At 38.0% G+C, this 20,251-nt stretch overlaps 1 protein-coding gene across 6 annotated transcripts in view; it reads right to left on the bottom strand.

The window, feature by feature from the left end:
- The window catches only part of Umad1 (UBAP1-MVB12-associated (UMA) domain containing 1), a 209,919-nt gene that overhangs the window by 183,927 nt on the left and 5,741 nt on the right, over positions 1–20,251 (bottom strand). For all 6 annotated transcript variants that reach the window (XR_001234674.1, XM_013516062.1, XM_013516063.1 and 3 more), the window contains exon 2: positions 19–118. Coding sequence is in view for 5 of the 6 variants with exons in the window: in XM_013516063.1 (XP_013371517.1) it covers positions 19–118 (100 nt within the window). In the remaining variant the exon portion in view is untranslated. The remainder of the gene's footprint in view (positions 1–18; positions 119–20,251) is intronic.

The following is a 20,251-nucleotide window of genomic DNA, read 5'->3' as shown; positions in this document are numbered from 1 at the left end:
TATTTTAAAAAGACTTACCTAAGAGGACAAACCCATCTGCTTCCGTCTCCGATACCGAAGGCTTTTTAGACTCTGGAGGCTTTCTGAAGAAGTGGAACATCGCTGCTACTGCTGCTCTCTGAAACAGAAAGGCCAGATAATGCCGAACTCAGAGAAACCTGTAAAACTCTTACCCTTCTTAGTGAAAACCCAAACATAAAGATACTCCAGTGATTCCTCTTGGAATTCTATTGTCAGACTTAAAGCCATAAAGCTTGCCGGGCGTGGTGGTGCACACCTATAATCCCAGCACTCAGGAGGCTGAGGCAAGAGGATCGTTGCAAGTTTGAGGCCAGCCTGGGCTGCAAAGTGATCTCAAGGCCAGCCTGAACTGCACAGTGAGACCCTGCCTCAAAAAAAAAAAAAAAAAAAAAGAAAAAGAAAAAAGCCATAAACTTTCTCTAAGGCATCAGAAGACAATGCTAGAAATTAAGGTACGTGGACCTGAAATCTAACATCCTTAGTGCCTGAGATTCACAGTGCAACTTCTATCTCTTACGGTTCAGAAAATTTAAAAGAAAATCATTCCATATAAAACTAAAACCAACAGTTACCACCACAATCTGGAAGATTCTCACTAAGAGTAAACATTAGTTTGAAGAAAGGAAAGCAAACACAAAAACATGTCCTGGTTTTTTGTCATGTCATAACTAGCTAATGCCTCATAAAACTAAGGCCATACATAAAAAGGAAAGAAGGCACTTCAGTCTACTGGTGGTTACCTGATTCAGAGATGCAAAGAAGGCAGCAGTGATTTTAAAACTCCAGCCAACTTTAAATCCCCACCAGTGAGATCTTTGTGTTGATAAGATTATCATATACAGACCCCAAAACACACACACACACACACACACACACACACACCTCTAATTCTCCTACACTATTCTCATGTACATTCAAGAAAGGTAAAAACTTTTAGAAAACTGGGATGAAAGCTGGAGGGTGCTCAAGGACACAATGCCCTTACAGCCAGAGATAGCAAAAGAGTGAATAAAGAAAGAATCCTCATAGCAGTAAGCATTCCAAATTTTAGTTTTCATATATTCTGCTCATAACAAAAAAATTAAGAGTAGGTAAGAATTAATCCAGAAGCTAAAAACTATACTGGGATTTGTGTAGGTTGTGTTGACTTCAGTTGTAGACCCAAGGTTATTAACACCAACATTTATTGACATAAAACATAACTGACAGATTTCACTTTTAAAAAGAATTTAAAAATGAAAAAAAAGTCATCCAAAAAAAGAGAAAATTTCCAGCGAAGGAAAAGGAACATCCAATGAAATCCTCAAAGAAAGTGCTCATTAAATATGGTGACAGAAGCCAGGCATGGTGGTGCATGCCATACCTGTAATCTCAGCACTCTCCGGAGGCTGAGGCAGGGGGATCGTTAGGAGTTCAAGGGCAGCCTGGGCTATAAAGTGAGCTCAAGGCCAGCTTGAACTGCATAGTGAGATCCTGTCTCAAAGAGACCAACAAACAAACCAAAATATGGTGACAGAGAGAAAAGAAAAGTCTGAAAATCATTTGACACCCTCTCTAGAGTAGAAGAATACAGGGCTTCTATTATGAAACTGGTAAAAAACAAGATTTGATGCAAAAGCGAAAGAAAAAGATGAAGAGATAAGGACTCAAATGAAAAAAGTAACTGAATAAGATAAAGAAAACTGCACATAGGTAAATATGAAATCAGAAAAGAATGGTCTGGCTTGCAAGCAGGAATAGAAGAAAATAGAGTTCAAATTAAAAGATATATAAGACTGGAAAGAGGCAACCATTTCTCAACCCAAAACAAACTTAAAGGTCTCTGGGAAGGCCTCTGAAGGAACAACAGCTGATTAAAACTCAATCTTACATAAAGACCAAATCAAAAGACACACTGTCATTAATCCCCCTCAAAATACTCCCCACAATTCAAACACACCTATGCAGTCCCTCTTGGTGAAGCAGATCTGGCAGTCTCTTTTGTGAATGTCTTTACAAAGTGTGATCAAAAGTAAGGTTGAGGGTTGGGGATATGGCTCAGGGGCAGAGCACTCACCTGCTGAGTGAGGCCCTGCGTTTGACCCCCAGCACCGACAAAAAAGGGAAGAAAAGTTTGAATGTTGCCGCCAAGTGCCATCCAACAGAAAGGCAGGCTGGGACGGACATCGCAGTGCGTCCCCTTCCGCCTTATCCCCCAAGCTGGCACTGCGTGACTTCTGGCTCTTCCCCAAAGTCACAAAGACCATGAAAGGTAAACGTTTTCAAAGGATTCAGGACATCCAGGCGGCCAAGACAGCCAAGCTAAAGTCACAAAAGAGGATTTCCAGAGCTCCAGAAAGTGGCTAGAATGATGGTGTGGAAGTGTTTTGGAAGTAAGAGGAAATATTTTGAGGGCAATTAATGGCAATCAATATGCTGTCTTTTGCTGTAATGAATTTTTAAAATTTAGACATTCATTGTATTTTTCTACCACACCACATATGACTACTGAATATTTAAAACAACCACTGGAAGGGGCTGGGGATTTAGCTCAGCGGCAAAGCGCCTGCCTGGCAAGCACAAGGTTGTGAGTTTGATTCTTCGTACCAGAAGAAAAACAAAAAAACAAAACAAAACAAAACAAAATAAAAAAATAAATAAAACAACCACTGGATACCAATTTTCCACAGACAAGAAGCTACCAGAGAACACTGCTCAGCCCCCAAGGAGGGTCCACTCCCCACTCCCCACTTGTTACACCAGTTGTACTGGAAAAAGAAAAAATTCTAAAAGGCTGGGGATATAGCTCAGTGGCAGAGCACTCATCTATGATGCACAGGGCCTGGATTTGATCCCCAGCACTGTCAAAGGAGAGCGAAGGAAGGAGGAAAGAAGAAAAGTAGCAGCAGAAGAGCAACAACAGTCAAGCCTCGCTGCTATGACTCTGGGACTGCTGTGTGCCCACCCGCCTTCCCTTTCTTGAATGGAGTATTAGAAAGAGACTCTTGCATGCCCCCTGGGATGCGGAGCTTTGAGCTTTGATGCTATGATTAAATGGGGCAGTTGGAGCTACTGTCTTCGGGATGGTGAGCGACTCTGCTGCAGTAAAAAGAGAGAGCTGAACACACAGTAAAAGAAAACCACGGAATCATTAGTGGTGTTTACCACCTCTACTTTAGGCAGACAAAATAAACCAGCTTCCTACCCTTCTAGGAGTTAGGTGTGGCCATGCCACTTCCTTTCCCCACTATGTAGCATGACATTGCAGTGTTGTAACAAGCGGTTTTGGGGGCCCACAGACAGTTCCTTTGAAAAGTGGTTCCTCGGGCTGGGGATTTAGCTCAGTGGCAAAGCGCCTGCCTGGCAAGCGCAAGGTCATGAGCTCGGTTCCCGGTACTGGAGAAAAACAAAAAACAAAAAAAAAAAAGAAAAGAAAAATGGTTCCTCTTCTAACATACACAAACAGCCTTGTAATAGGACATGCATTTCTAACACCTATTCATGTCTGACCACAAAATAAAGAACAAACATGGAAATCACGAAAGTAGTTCTGATAAGCCACTCTTGAGACCCTGAAATTTAGAAAACTTTTTATGAAAGCCAGACCAACTCGGGTAACATGCAAGAAAAGTTTTGTTTTCATTTGGTTTGGTTTTTGGTGGAGGTGCTAGAGATCAAAGCCAAGGCCTCACCCACGCTAGCAAGTGCTCTACTACTGAGCTACTTCCCCTGCTCAAGAATCTCTTCTTAATTCAAGTAGTTTATTTAGAAGTTACTGTTCAATAAAGCATCTCTCATGGCCTCAAGCATCATAATCAAACAGTATGGAGGTTCCAGGAGTTTGTTAGATAGTGTGACTTGCTGGCAAAGTCACATTCTCACTTTCAACCTGTCACTTCACAACATCCCAAACACGTGAGAGGAGAGATAATTTAGGTTCCAAGTCTCAAGAAACTTCGAGGTACAGAAGAACAACAAAAATAAGGCAAAAATGAACAGAGAGTGTTAAAGAACATGGCAAGAGGACAACTTTACTGAAACAGCCACTGGAAATGGCTCTGAAATCAGCAGAGAAGTACCCATCACCCTGCTACTGTCAGCACATGCCTGTAATCCCAGTACTCGTGAGGCTGAGGCAGGAGGATTGCTGCAAGTTTGAGACAGCCTGGGCTATAAAGTGAGCTGCACAGTAAGACTCTGTCTCAAAAACACACAGAAAAAAAACATATTTATATGTCATATAAAAGTTTTAGTTCACAATTTTCAGAAAATTGTCTAAAGTTTCTTACAACCACTTTGTGTGTTACGGATACAGTCTCTGCATAAGAATTAAATGGTTCTAGCCAGAGATATAGCTCAGCAGCACAAGTGCCTGCCTGGCAAGTGCAAGGTCCTGAGTTCCTGTGCATTATAGAATGCACATAGAAGTGTTTGCCTGAGAGCTGACAGCCCAGATTCTACTGTTCAAAATCAAAGACAGCAAGGTATGTAACATATTTCATTTTTGCTATTATCCCAAGGCTTCCCATTGAAGTGATATTACCCATGACAAAAGGATTAAGGGAACACAGCTTTCCAATTTGGTTATCTCATGTTAACTTCACCAGACTACTGGTTAATAAATATATCAATGTGGGGGCTGGGGATTTAGCTCAGCGGCAAAACGCCTGCCTGGCAAGCGCAAGGTCGTGAGTTCGGTTCCCGGTACCGGAGAAAAAAATAAATAAATAAATATATCAATGTGTATTTCCCCTCTAAATTTGTACCAAAATTCAATACATATATAAAGTTCATAGTGCTGAACAATTAAAATCCTGAACAGTGTTTAATCATCTTCCTCTTATGTATGACTCTGGAATGCATGATTAATACAAACATAACACAAATTTAGGGCCGGGCATACAGCTCAGTGGCACAGCGCATGCCTGGCAAGTGCAAGGTCCTGAGTTCGATTCCTGGTACCAAAACAACAAGAACAACAAATTTAGCTAACAGTTTTCTAATTTCTCCTGAGAGATACCAAAATAATACAGTAAGGTAGTCCATGTTTTGGTGGCTTTAATCAAGAATACAGCACCAAATAGTATAAAATATCCCAGATGGATCAATGAGAATTAGATGACCCCCTGGTAGGCATCACAGAATAGATAGCCTTTTATCCAGTGAGCAGGGGGTAAATGTAAGTGAGGGAGAGAAGGAAGATCTTTCCAGCAAGAAGGATCAACATGAACAAAGAGCCCAATGTGCTTAGAGCAAGGGATTAACCTTGCTAGAGTAAGAAATATACAGATAAGCAACGGAAATCAAGACTGCAAAAGAAGGATAAAGACAATTTGTTAAAGCAGCTGCAAAGTCAAGAAAAAGTTGTACTATTCAGAGCACCATATCAGGATTTGTTTAATAGTACTGTATTGTCTAGAGTCTTAGGTAAAGATTAAATTTAAAATAATACGCTAGAGGTACTAAGGAGAGCACAGTGCCGGCCAGTTGGAAAATTACAATGAAAAGACACAGGATTAACACAGAGGTCTGAATGAAAAGAGGAGATGCACAGAAATCATATGAAATAGGGCTCCGTGACTCTCCTCTCTGCATTGCAGAGATGGGAAAAACTAGTAAAGGATGAGTTCCAAGCCTGTAGGCAATAGCAACAAATTTGAAAAATGTTAAATACTGTGCAGATCAAATTAATTCTATACAAACTTGACTTAGTCTCAGATGTTCAAGTTTAGACACAGGATACAAATCTGTAATAGTCTAACTGGTGTAGGAAAAAATTATGAAATACTTTTGCGCTATTATGATGAGCTTCTTCATCCAGGTTATCTCCACTTGTGCGTGCTTTGGCTATTGTATAACCCTGTAGTGATAAGACATAACATGTAGAAAACGGAGAGCCATATAAATAATTTCAGTCCATAAACATGTTGCTGGTAAAAGACATTAATTATTGTTCTGGGGATGCTGACTAGTTTTGCATCCATCTGTAAATTCAATGTTCCTTACTTAAGCACAAATGTGTGATGTTTTCAGTTCTCTTTTAAACCAGTTGTAACAGTTTGCCAGTGGCCTTCTTGATTACAAGTTCAGTAAACTCTTTTGGCAGATTTTATAGTCATGAGAGACGATTTTACCTTGTTTCAAAATTCATTCTTTAGCTGGGTATGGTAATACACACCTGTAATCCCAGCACTATGGACCCTGAGGAAGAAGGATCTCAAGTTCGAGGCCAACCTGGGCTACATGGTGTTTCAAGGTTCAACATTATGATATCCTGACTCAAAAAAAAATTTTTTTTTATCCTTTAGTATCAGTTAAAATACCAATTATGAGTACCCAAAGATTCTCCACCTATTTTCATTTATATTTAGGTTTTTAATTTTGTAGGTTTTTAATACCAGTATAATGGGGAAAAGATAAAGATGTCTTGAAGTAAGGAAAGATATTTAAACTGATGTCACAGATGAAAAACACAGAACAGTTAGATTGCCAATTAACTAAAAGATTAACGTAAGTTTTATCCTCACTTCTCTGATTTATGCTCAGATCAAACAAATAAACAAAAACCAAAACTACATCTTAGACCTAGTTGTTTTTCAGACTGTAGGCCCAAACTCTACCATGGAAATAAACTCAATTGAGCAAGTGAAAAAAAAATTTTTTTTTTGTTTCTTTGAGTCAGGGTTTCACTATGCAGTTCAGTTTTAACTCACTTTGTAGCCCAGGCTGGCCTTGCACTTGCAGCAACCCTCCTGCCTCAGCCTCTAAGTGCTGGGGTTACAGGCATGTGCCACCATACCTGACCCAACAAAATTTTTAAAAGAGAGACAGAGAGAAGGAAAGAAAGAAGGAAAGGAAAGAAGGAAAGAAAGAAAGAAGGAAGGATGGAAGGAAGGAAGGAAGGAAGGGAAGAAAGGAAGAAAGGAAGGAAGAAAAAGAAAGAAAGAAAGAAAAAGAAAGTAAAAGAAAGAAAGAAAAGAAGGAAAAGAGAAGGCAAAATGATTATCCTTGAACATCATATATTACAAGTAACACTTTAAGAAATTTGCTTTTGGGTGCTTGTACAGGGTCATGCTATAAAATATATTTCTTATATTGATTGTACTTGGGCATTCACATAGCTCCTTAAAATTTTTGAAAAAATATGCACCTCCAAACATTTCCTAAACTGATATCTAAAACCTTCTGCTGAGAATAACTTAGGATATAGTTTTTAGTATCTAAAAACTATTTATATGTTGAAATAAAACATTATATATTTAAGTGCATCCAATGAAATCTAAATATCACAACATTTTAATATCAACCATTTAAAAGATACTTGGACAAGTTTTTTTCTAACGGTAGGAAATTTTGCATTGTTTTTTATTTCTCCTTGAACTCTTACATCCTCTCCACTTCCTCCAATCTGGAATCGCTTATAGATATCCTGAATGCATTGGTGCAGCTTCTACAAATGAATACAAACTGGTGGTGACAACCTCACTTTCTTTTTCTGCAAAAAGTTCCACATATTTATTACTGAACCAACCTATTACATAGCATAGAAAAAAAATCAAATTCCTAATTAAATATGCCTAACCATGTAGACAATGGTAACACTTCTCCTTGATGTGGTGAGATGATAGTGACCTTGATACAGCATAAATATGTATGCCATCTCATGATTCTTCTTCATTGTCTCTTCTTGGGAGTTTTGTTTCTAGTTTTGTTTTTATTACTAGTATTCATCCAAATCCACTGCAGGACAGGAAAATTCTGTTTTACTTTCTGGTCAGAAGTAGCTTGATTCTGAAAGTCCTGTAAGAAGATATGGCAAAGAACAGCACACCACAACCTCCCTTTTAAGAGAGCATGTGCTCTAAGTTAACACTCCTATCCTTTCCATATGTCACTTCAATGGTAACTGACATCATGTGACTATATAAAAGCCATTAAATATGGAAGATGTGCCAGGCATGGTGGTGAATGCCTGTAATCCCAGCACTTGGGAGGCTGAGGCAGGAGGATCATTGTGAGTACAAGACCAGCCTCGGCTACAAAGTGAGCTCAAGGCCAGCTTGAACTGGATGGTGAAACCCTGTCTCAAAGACAAAAAAAAAGGAAGCTATATGATTTAAGGAGACTTACTTCACCTATATGTCCTATGGATGCTTTTGTCAAACTAATTTAAACACATTATTTTATTAGCTAAAACCCAAGCATATACAGTACTTAGGAATTTGTAACTGTGAACTAGAAATTGATAATAGAGTATCAGGCAAGAGAGGATTCTAGAAGAACACAAAGGAGTTCTAGAGAACTTCACAGTGTGGATATCATCAGGTGCCAAACTGGGACTTTCTTCATCTTATAAGGTGCTTGTTTATTACGGGTCTCATAGCTTAAGTTCTTTTCTTATTTTCTCTATACTAAACTAAAGGCAAGAAAGGTTTTTCAAAAATGGGACACAGATTTCAAACATGAAATCCTTAAACACAATGCAGGAAATCACAGGTTAAGAGAGTACTAGATCAAAAAGCCAATCCAGTTCATTGCAGCAACTGGATGACTCTACAACAGCTGGTTTTATCTGAAACAGAGGCTTCATTTGGTAAGTTCAACCTCTAGCTTCTCAGCATTATTGTATAAGATATCTACAGCAGGAATGGTCTGAAATTAGTACTGTCATTTAAAGTAAATCCAGCTATCATGGAAAGAAATACAAAATCTATAATTTTCTGGAATACTGGCCCTAGCAGAATTGTTTCCTACACCCACATCTTGAAGTCATCTTGTAAAGTCACAAACTGGCCCAAGAAAATGCAGAACAGAACCTTTTTTCCTCTAGGATCCTATTTGCATCACCACATACAGATGGCCTCATTAAGGTAAAAGTCATTAATTTTACTCTCCTGAATTACCTTGTAAATAAATATGATGGCCAAGTATAGAGGATTATCAAAGAAGTTTTAAAGTTTTTTATTGTTTGAAGATATGACGGGTTCTGTTTGTTTTCCTTTTGTTTAATTGCCCTATTTTGAATTCAAGAATGATAGCTGGCAGTGATAAGAAATGACCACTGGATTCTTTTTTTTAATGGCTTATAAACTGGGGAAAAAGACAGGGTGGTGAACAGCAAAAAATGTTGAGTATTTGGAATGAAGTGTTTTGATGTTTACAACTTGCAAAAAACTGTCATAAAGCATATATCAGGAGACAAGGCAAACAGCAAAATGTTCACTGTTGAGCCCAGAGAAGGATACAGTATTCCTTATGTCACTCTTTCTACTTTCCTGTATGTTTGATGCTTTTAAAATAAAACATATGCGGGGGAATTTAAATAACATTCAGCCTCTCTGAGATCCTGACTCTTGACACTGGAAAATAACAACTTGGTGGAAAAAAAAAGAAAAGTAGATCTCCAGGAATGAGGAAGGAACTGACAGGAAAAATTAAAAGCCACAGACTAGCTGAAAGGTGGTCCACAGCACAGAGAAAATAACAAAACAGTCTGGACTCTCTCCCTGCTCACAGCTTGCAGGGAGGGGAACCTGGCTCTCCAGAAGCAAGGTAAGCACCCATAGATGGGAGATTCAGGAGTAAACAGCAGCAGAGATCACAGCTGCTGTGAACTGCAAAAGCAGCACAGGGTTTTGCTCCAAAGGGACTCCTCTCACAAGACAGAAAACAGTCTGAGAGGGATTCTAGCATGGGACTCCACCACATCGCCAGAGTGCTTCATCAGGCACCATCTCAGGAAGGGGTGGATTATTTAAATCCAGGACTCTGAAAACAACTGAAAAATAACTTCACTTCAGGGCTCCCAGTATTACCCTCCCATAGTGACTGGATAAGAGACAGCCACAGGGGAGACAGCTCAGCTGTGGATAGGAAATGAGATAGAAAGAGATCCCCTAAGAAGTTTAAACTCAGGCCAGGAAGGGCATAGGCCCCACTCCACCTGTGGAAAGCTATAACCAGCTTGGGTTGTACTCAAAAACCATCGGATCTGAAAGTGCATTAAGTACCTGAACCCTTGCCCTGCTGCCTACAAGCAGCTTAGATCTGAGGTCTGACTGTGTTCCCTGTCTACCAACATCAGAAAGGACATGTTTCAGCTTAGCCACTGCCACAGCCTGGTCAACAAATGGGACTCTAGAATGGAGTGGGGGGATGGACACCTCATAAACCCATGGGCTGAAAGGCTGGGTGCAGAAAACTGTGACTTTCCTGGACTCCAAAATGGTGCATCCTAGAAGGAAACCACTGAGATATACAGAGAACAAAATTTCTGCTTTTGGTATCTTTCTTTCTTTCTTTGTTCTTTCTTCTGCATTGATTTACTGAGGTGTGGGCAATTTTCCTTTGTCTTTTTCTTTTTTTCCTTTTAATTTTTTATTCTTCATAATATTTCCCCCTAACTTTCTTTTATCTTCTATTTCCCATTTCTTTTTTCCATTATTTTTATTTAATTCTATAAATATAATTTTACTCCTTAACAGGAGCCTTAGATTCATCTTTTTCTTCTCATCTCCCATTGTTCAATTTTTCAAATTTTCCTTCTTCATTCTCCCATTGCCAACTGTCTCTATCTTTTTTTTTTTTTTTGGTTTTTCTCTGGTACTGGGAACTGAGCTCACGACCTTGTGCTTGCCAGGCAGGCGCTTTTGCCGCTGAGCTAAATCCCCAGCCCCCATGTCTCTATCTTTAATAGTATAATCACTAAGCCTTAATAAACTTTAGATACCTAATCTTTGTTACTACTGTTGAATTCTTTTCTCTCATTAGTAATGGCATAGTTGTACATTCAGTAGATATTTACCATATGTCAATATTTGGTTTGTGTTAGTGCTCACACTATAATTATACACTGCTTTTCTAAGGTTAAAAGTGGTACATTATTGGTTCTTTTTTTTTTTAATTTGGTACTGGGAATCAAACTCAGGACCTTGCACTTTCCAGGCAGGTGCTGTGCCACAGCTATCTTGTCGGCCCTACATTATTGGTTCTTATGGTATGTACATATCCAGTTTGTCTTGGATAATATTACCATTGCTGATTTACTTGATATTGCCAAGGTCACATAGTGTTGCTATTAATAGATTTTCTCTGTAAGCCAATACCCTGACTACCTTCATGACATTAACAATTCTGTAGTCCATTCCCAGTGCCATCAGCCCCTCCCAAATTAACAGAAGCGGTCAGACCTTGGGAGAAAGGCAAATGACTACAGTTAACTATGCCCTGAATGCATCACTGAAAAATAGATACTAACTAAAGAGATCTCTGTTCTAGCAACAAAGTCTTTTCACTATAAATGACTGTAAACCCAAGAACAATACAAGACCAACCAAACAAAAAATAATAGGAACATAAGAATGGGCAACAAAACACCTCCCAAAACTCCCAAATCCTCCAAAGCCAATTCATGGGACATCAAGGGAGAGGAAAACAAAAGCCACACTGCCAAATTACTCAAAAGAATAACAGAAGAGATTAAAGACGAGATCAACAACATGCTCAGTGGGACCACCAAAGATATAACTAAACAGATAATGGATGCAATAAAATAATCAAAGAGCTTACATAAACAATAAAAAAAAAGAAGTTGAGCTAAAAAAAAGATACAAAACATGATTGGCCAGTTTAGCAAAGAATTAAGAGTTCATGAAAAGGTTCTAAACAAATCAAGGAGAATAAAAATTATATTTAAAGTATGGGCAGCAGAAGCAACCAATGTGAAGACAAAATATTAGAATTAGAAGATAGAAATGCTTTCAAAGACCAGTCAGAGATACCTGAAAAACAAAAAGAGAACATGAAAAATGGATCCAACAGCTGGTAGGTGATATACAGAAGACTGAGAATAAGTGGAATAAATTATAAATCATAGGATAGCACAAATGGCATAAAAACCTACTTATGAAATAATAGCAGAAAATTTTCCAAATATAAGCAAGGAATTAAACATACGGATCCCATGATCAATGTCACATTATAGTTAAAATCTCAGAAGTCCAATTCAGGGACAGAATCTTAAAAGCTGTTAGAGAAATGCAATGAATCACAAAATTAAACTCATCAGAATTATAGTATACTTCTCAGCACAAACTTTAAAGGCCAAGAGAACTTAGAGTGAAATGTTTCAATGACAACTTCCAACCTAGACTTACAACTCTTATAAAACTTTGTTTCAAAATGGATGGAAAAACAATGTCATGACAAACAGAACCTCAAGAAATTCATGACCACCAAACCAGCACTGCAAAAAAATTCTAAGGTTATCCTACAAAGAGACAATGAGGGCAACAAAGCCAAAACATAATCATAATCATAATAATCATAATAATAATAATAGAATGAATATACCACACAGAGTGAACAGTTAAGCAGAAAGAAGGAAAAAAGAAAAAGAAAAGGAAATCATCAACAGAAAAATAGCACAATGACAGGAATATGTCAATGCCTTTCAGTAATAACTCTCAATATGAAAGGTCTCAATTCCCCAATCAAAAGACACAGACTGGCAGAATGGACCAATAAATAAAACCCAAAATTACTCAATATACAAAAAACACACTTCACCAAAAAAAGAAATACACAATTAAAAATCAAAGAGTGGAAAAAATGTTCTATGCAACAGAATCCCAGAAAAAAGTGGGGTAGCTATCCTAATTTCAGGTGAAGAGGACTTCAACCCAAAAGTGATAAAAAGAGACACGGAAGGTCATTACATATTAGTTAAGGGAACAATTTCACAGGAAAAGACAATAATTATAAACATATATGCACCAAACACAAAGTGTACCCAACTTCATAGAACAAACCCTATTGGACATAAAAGATCAGATATCCACCAAGACAATTAATATTATGGAGGACCTCAATACCTCACTCTCATGAATAGATAAATAAACTAGACCAAAAAAAAACCAGCAAAGAATTATCAGAGTTGAACCAAACCTTCAAACAAATGGACTTAATAAATGTCCTCAGAGTTTCCTACCCACCAAGAGAATACATATTCTTCTTAGGAGTACACGTAATTTTCTCCAAAATAGACCACATGCTAGCCCATAAACCATGCTTAAGTAAATACAAAAGAATTTGAAATTACGCCACATATAATTATCAGATCATACTGCAATGAAACTAGAAATCAAGGCAAAAGAAACCACAGAAAGTATTCAAACACACAGAAATTAGACACACTCTTGAATAATACATGGGTTAGAGAAGAAATTAGACACTTCCTAGAATAAAACAATAATGCCAATAAAATATACTAGAACCTATGGAACACAATAAAAGCAACCCTAAGAGGTAAGTTGAAAGCTGTGAATGCCTACAACAGAAAAAGAGATCAAGTTCAAATAAATACCCTAATGATTCACCTCAATGTTCTAGATAAACAAGAATAATCCAAATCTAAAGCTGGTATTAAGGAAGCATATTATAAAGATCAGAGCAGAAATTAATGAAATTTAGACTAAAAAAAAATACAAAGCATCAATGAATTGAGCTGGTTCTTTGGAAAATAAAAGACAAACCCCCAGCCAATCTTACCAAAAAAAAAAATGAAACAAAGTGAAGTTATAATGGACTGTGCAAAAATCCCAACTACTACTTTGAGAACCCATCCTCTAATAGAATGGAGAATTCAAAGGAAACAGATCAATTCCTACACATGTATGAACAACCAAAGCTAAACAAAGAATGAAAACCATGAATAATTCAATATCAGGTAATGAGACTGAAGAAGAAATTAAAAAAAAAAAAAAAAAACAACTAAGAAAAGCCCTGCTCCCAACCAGTTCACTACAAAATTCTACAAGAACTTCAGGGAAGAGCTACTGGTAGTACTCCTCAAACTCTTTAATGAAATTGAAATGGAAAGAGCACTACCAAAGTCATGCCTAGAAGCTAACATTATCCTGATTCCAAAACCAGAAACAAGCTCAACCAAAAAAAGAGAACTACAGGTCAATCTCTTTAATAAACATACATGAAAAAATCCTCAACAAGATACTGGCAAATAAAAAATCACCAAAAAGATGATACATCATGACAAAGCAAGTTTCATCACAGGGATGCAGGGATGGTTGAACAATAAATGTAATCAATACATGTAATATATCACATAAACAGAAGCTAGGACAAAAATCACGTCTGTGTCAACAGACACAGAAAAAGCCTTTGAAAAAAGTCCGACATCCATTCATGATTAAAAACTTTGAAAATAGGAACAGAACAACCTCATCTCAGTCTGATAAAAGCCATTCATGGCCAACTGATGGCCAACATCATACTAAATAGGAAGAGGCTGAAAGCTTTCCCTCTAAAATCAGGAACAAGACAAGGATGTCCACTATCACCACTCCTGTTCAATATACACAGTGTGCCAAAAAAAAATGTATACACACTTCAGGAAAGGAAAAATAGTATGATGTTTTTCAACAGATGGTATTATCTTCATATAGGGGATACTGCAGGATGTTCTACATCACAGAAAAACCACTACACTGCCAGCCCTTAGAGAAGAAGCTGAAAATGCATGTGCACCAATCTCAATAACCAAGGTTACCCAAGCAGCAGCTTGCCATATTAATAAATGTCTGGAAGCTAATGGCCACCACTGGGAGCACCTCCTGTAATTACAGAGGCCAAAGGTAAGTTGTATTAATCTCTTGATATCTCAATAAATTCAGTATTATACAAGTTTTTCTTTACCTGAAGTGTGTATACATTTTTGGGGAAGATTCTGTAATTCTTGAAACATTAGCCAGAGCAATAAAGCAAGAGAAGGAAATAAAACCAAAAATGTTTAGCATTTGTTATGGTTTGTGTCTGCATGTCCCCCCAAATCCTCATGCAGTCATGGGGGCAAGATTCTAGAGTTTATGATTAATTTATGGTCTAATGTTGGAATTATGGAGATGAATGCTATACTCGTTCTGGGGTGGATAGTTTGCATACAGTATAAGGGAGGGAAAGAGCCTTACTTTCTGCTACTCCTCCCTTTTGCTCTTGTTGCTTTTGCTATCTTCTGCCCTCATGAGCAGTTGCTCTGTGCCATGTGCCACTCTGCCCTGGAGCCAGCCAAGTATGGACTGAAAGCTCCACAAACTGTGAGCTAAATAAACCTTTCCTTCCTTAATTCTGGATGTCAGGCATTTTGTCTCAGCACTGAGAAAAGTAACCAAGACAGCATCTCTGGCCATTAGAGAAATGTAAATTAAAACAACACTGAGGTCCTGTCTTATTCTAGGAAAAATGGATACATGAAAAAAATCAAACATTAACAAAGACTGGCAAGGCTATGGGGAAAAAGGAATCCTGTTACATTGTTGATGGGAGTATAAACTAGTAAAACAACTATAGAAATCAGCATGGAGATTGCTCACAAAACAAAAAATAGAAATTCCATTCAACTCAGATATTTCCTTTCTAGGTATCTTCCTGAAAGAGTTAAAGATATCATATTGCAGTGCTACATGTATACCCAAGTTTATAGCAGAACACTAATAGTTAAATCTTGGAAGTGATAGGTACATAGATAGATAGATAGATAGATAGATAGAGACATAGATATAGATACATAAACAGATAAAGACAATGTGGTGTTTATACACAATGGAGTGCTACTCTGCTACAAAGATGGATAAATTTGGGTCATTTGTAGAAAAGTTGATGTACCTGGAAATCATAACATTAAGTGAAATATATATTTAAATATTGCATGATTTTTCTTATATAAGAAATCCAAAATATAAATAAATGAAAGCACAAAATGAAAGATACATAAAAGGACAAAGGGACATAGCTCTTTGCAAATGAAAAGAGGCCAAATCCATGGGGGTGAGGTATGTAAAAAGAATTAAGATGTGTTAGGTATATGCACCAACCCCCATGAGCAATGTGATCATTACATATCACAGTCATGTACTAATAAACAATAACTAAAAAAGAAATGACTGTTCCTTTAATGCCCCTTAACTGTAATATTACAAAACTGAATAATAAAGTCTCCCTTGAGTCTACTAATTTTTAGACCAGGGTTTCTCTATCTTTTTATTCTTAGCATTTTGGGTTTAATAATTCTTCATTGTGAAGTGCTATCTTATGCACTGTATAACATTTAATAGCATCCCTGGCCTTTTCCACTAAATGTCTTCTTTTTCCCCAGCTGTGACAACCAAAAACATCTTTAAACATTTTCAAATTCTCCTGGTGTCTCGGTTACTTTTCTCTTATTGCTGAGACAAAATATCTGACACCCAGAATTAAGGAAGGAAAGGTTTATGTAGCTCACAGTCTGTGGAGGTTTCAGTCCATACTAAGCTGACTCTAAGGCAGGGTGGCACATGGCAGAGGGCAACTGTTCATGGAGATGGAAGACAGCAAAGCAACAAGAGCAAAAGGGAGGAGTGGAGGCAAGCAGCCTCTTTCCCTCCCTTACACTGTATGCAGACTATCTGCCCCAGGGCGGGTGTAGCACTCACACCCATAATCCCAGCACTTGACTATGGATCAATCAAAAATCTAGAGTAGAAGCCCACCCCATGACTGCATGAGGATTTGGGGGGACATGCAGACACAAACCATAACACCTGGGGAATAACAGTGTCCACAGTTGAGAAACAAAGCATTAGAAGAAAAAGAACCTTCAATATTAACCACCAACAGCAGTCTCTGGTAAAAAATTCTTCTAGGCTTGGGAGGATCAGACTTCACCTGGAGGCTCTCAGAATGCCACCCCTTTCTTCTCTGACAGTGAGTAATAAAGATGGGATAGAACCTATTCTTCTATACATGTATTAATCACCTACTATGATGTATTCCACTCAGAAAACACCTTAATTTCAAAAGGTTTTATTTAAAACAAAACTTCCCCTCTTTTTAACACTGTATATACTAAAACCACGCATTTCCTTTTCTAAAGAAGGATGCTAACAAGGGCAAAGAAGTTTATGAGATAATGTTGCTACCTTCTGAGAAATTATAAACAAATTATATTTACAATTTATCATTTGGATCTCCATCACTGACCAGGAAGATAATGGATAGCCTATAGTATAGTACTGACTCTTTTAAATTAATGACACAATAATACATTTTTATGCTTTTCAAAAGTTATAAACATAATTCTAAATAACTGCCAACAACAGCAAAAAACTATTTTAGCTTGAGCATTAAAACACCACGTATACTATCAGTACAGTACTGTATACTTCATTCAACAATGCAACTCTAAAATGAAAAAAATCCAGATGAAGACTCTGAATAAACTAAAAAAAAAAAAAAAAAAAGCATCCCTTAAGTAAAACAAATATCTTAGGTGAGATAAACACATCTAAATGACATCCTAAGGGAGAATAAGCCATCTGATGTGAGGTCACACCTCTTTACAACTCTCTATAAAACAAAAGAACTTACAACAAATAAAGAAAAAACATTATTCAGTGTGCGTCTTTAAAATGTTTATTATTTACTCACTTTAATATGTTTACTACATAAGCGGAATCATGCTATTTACCTTTCAAAGGACTCACTCTCAAAATTGCCCAATAAAAACGTGCACTATTTGACTTACACAATATAGTCTAACTCTATCATTAAAAGTATTTTTCTCCCCAAAACAAATTTTAATAGTCATTTGTTTGTTCACTTATTTCATTCAACTAATATTTTTTGAGAGCCAAATGTCAATCAGACACTACCCAAGGGCCTATAGAAAGAATCAGAAGAACTTTCTCCAAATTCAAGAACTTGCTGCATTTTGTCATACTCCGCTACTACATTTCACAATGTCAGTGAGCCCAAGGCAAGTTGGTAAATCCTCATAAAACCAGCAACTGGCCATACAAGTTAGCTAACAAGCTGCTAACGGTTTCATGCGATCCAAAAGTATTGCTACCTGTCTCATCACTTGGTTCAAATTCCTGAATAAACAATGGAGCTGCTTATTTTACCTCCTCCCAACTTTTCACCAGAACACAAGACAAAAATTGACCATTGCTCTGCCAACTAAAAGAGGCCAGATGCCAAAGTTTGAATTAATTTCCAAGAACTAGTGAGACTAGAGAGAACTGACCAAACAGTACAACTGACCAAGAATGTACTTCTGCACTTATCACATGCTACATCTGAAATCCTATCCCAAATGGGTAGTGACTAAGTTAGTAAACAAGCAAACTGAAACAGTAAAGTGAACCATAAAGAAGATGGGCAAAGTATTTCATCCTTGTCCACTGTCCGGGCTTAATTATAAAATGCAGGAGCTACACCTACCCGGAAAATAGGCTGCCAGCCTGCTGCATGGAAACTTTCCCACACCCAGCAGGATTAGCTATCTTCCCTTCCTCTCAACTTTCCTCCATGTGATCTTAATCCATAAGGACAACAGCTTTTAGAGTACCAGAGCTTTAGCGCTAGGCAGACAACAGGCCAGGAAGGCAATGATTTGTGAAACAGGGTCCAACACAGGAAAAGCACTGGAAGCAGAGTACAAGAAGGAGATCTACTTTCAAGTTGAAAGAACTGTAAACTGGTCCTAGTCTCCAACTGCCTGCAAGACCTTTTACTCTGAGCCACAGAAGGCCCATCGTGACGCAGCAGAGGTACACATGAGTGCCTGCTAGCCAATAGGAATTGAGTGAACCAAGGCAAAGTGTACATACATCTGACTTCCAGGGCTAGACACCGAAATGTGAAGCTGTCAGCAATAAAAACTTTAAATGGGGCAAACTGGAGTTACCTCATCCACCCGGTCTCTGCTTCAATAAAAGATCACAAAAAGTAAATCAACATAAGGAAGGGAAGATGTGGACTACGAGGAAGGTTATGAGAGTTTTCCACAAGAAAAACACTAAAAATGCAGATCTCAAATGGTTATAAGAGAACGTGACCTCTTATACCCAAGCTGCTGAACAGAGCTGGGAAAAATATCACAGACATGGCTTCAGGGTCTTGGACACGCCTACATACACCACTTCCTTCCTTCTAGGAAAGAAGTCTGCAATTTTCATTCTTTCACTACTGTACTAGTCATTACTGCCAAGATGGCCCACAGATTCTTAAAGACAAGGTAGTCATCATGACAGCACCATTTGTATTATTTAAGTACCTAGTGTAACAAGGCGATGCGCTTGGTGCTTTATATATATGATCTCACTTAAAGCTGGCCACCGGCTTATAAAGCTTTAATATTCCTCATTTTTAACACAGGAATTGCAGATCTGAAGGGTCGAGTAGTTTACTTTTCAGTGGAAAGTATCAGAATTTAACCCAGGTCTGTCTACTCCAGAGTCTATATGCTACCTCAGTAGACAATATTAAATCATCTTCCCCAGCACACATGTTCTCCCTCTATCAGGAAAAACTATGATGGCCTGCATTAGACATTTCCCCATCGTTAGGACAAAATAGCAGCCCCCCATAACTTCAAGGAGAAGAGTTTTATTGTAGTGGGTTCCGTCCATTCTTGGTTGACTCCCGGCAGAAACTGCATGGTGGTGGAAAGGTATGGTGGAGGAAAGCTGCTAAACTCATGGCATCTAAGATGCAGAGATAAAAGGGGAGAAGAGAACCAGAAACAAGAATACACCCTGCTAGTTCCCACCTAGGCTGTACCTGCAAATAGAGGAGACTTTTGGGGGACTCTGTACATCTAAACCATAATGGAACACGATCAACGGCTAGACACAAAACCATCGGTGTTACCTTGATTTCATCTTATCTCTTTCTTCCACACCCACCAACCACTCTAAGTCCTACAACTTCAGGATATCTCGTGACATTTTAGTTTCTCTTGCTTCCTAGTGTAACTGAGTTCTGTTTAACAGCATCCCCAGCATAGATTATTGCAAAAACCCTGGGCATCTCTACAAGACAGTGGACTGTGCGTAGCCATGTCCTCCCTAAGTACCCTTTCATATCATACCTGTTTGGAAGACGTATGGCCAAGTGACTAATTAGATTAGTAAAAAGTTAGACTGTCCAAGAGCAGGCTGGTCACAAAACCTAGCATAGTAAATCCACGTCAACAATGAAGCAACAAACGTTTAGTTACAGCCACAGTGGTTTTATAAAGAGATAAAAGACAGATTAGATTCTGAAAGCTTTCCCATTTGTGGCTCCAATCCCTTGTGAAGTCAATAAATGTCAGGCTAACAGGTCAAGTCAGAATGGTTATAACCCATTCCCTTTTCAATTAAAAGTATAAACTAGAAGGTAAAAATGACCCAAACATCCATCAGTAGGAAAATGG

The sequence above is a fragment of the Chinchilla lanigera genome, unplaced genomic scaffold (genome assembly GCF_000276665.1).
Source record: "Chinchilla lanigera isolate Chin_1 unplaced genomic scaffold, ChiLan1.0 scaffold00031, whole genome shotgun sequence".
In the NCBI taxonomy this organism is placed as follows: Eukaryota; Metazoa; Chordata; class Mammalia; order Rodentia; family Chinchillidae; genus Chinchilla; species Chinchilla lanigera.
Note: the sequence above shows the minus strand (reverse complement) of the source record. Positions and strands in the feature narration are given on the sequence as shown.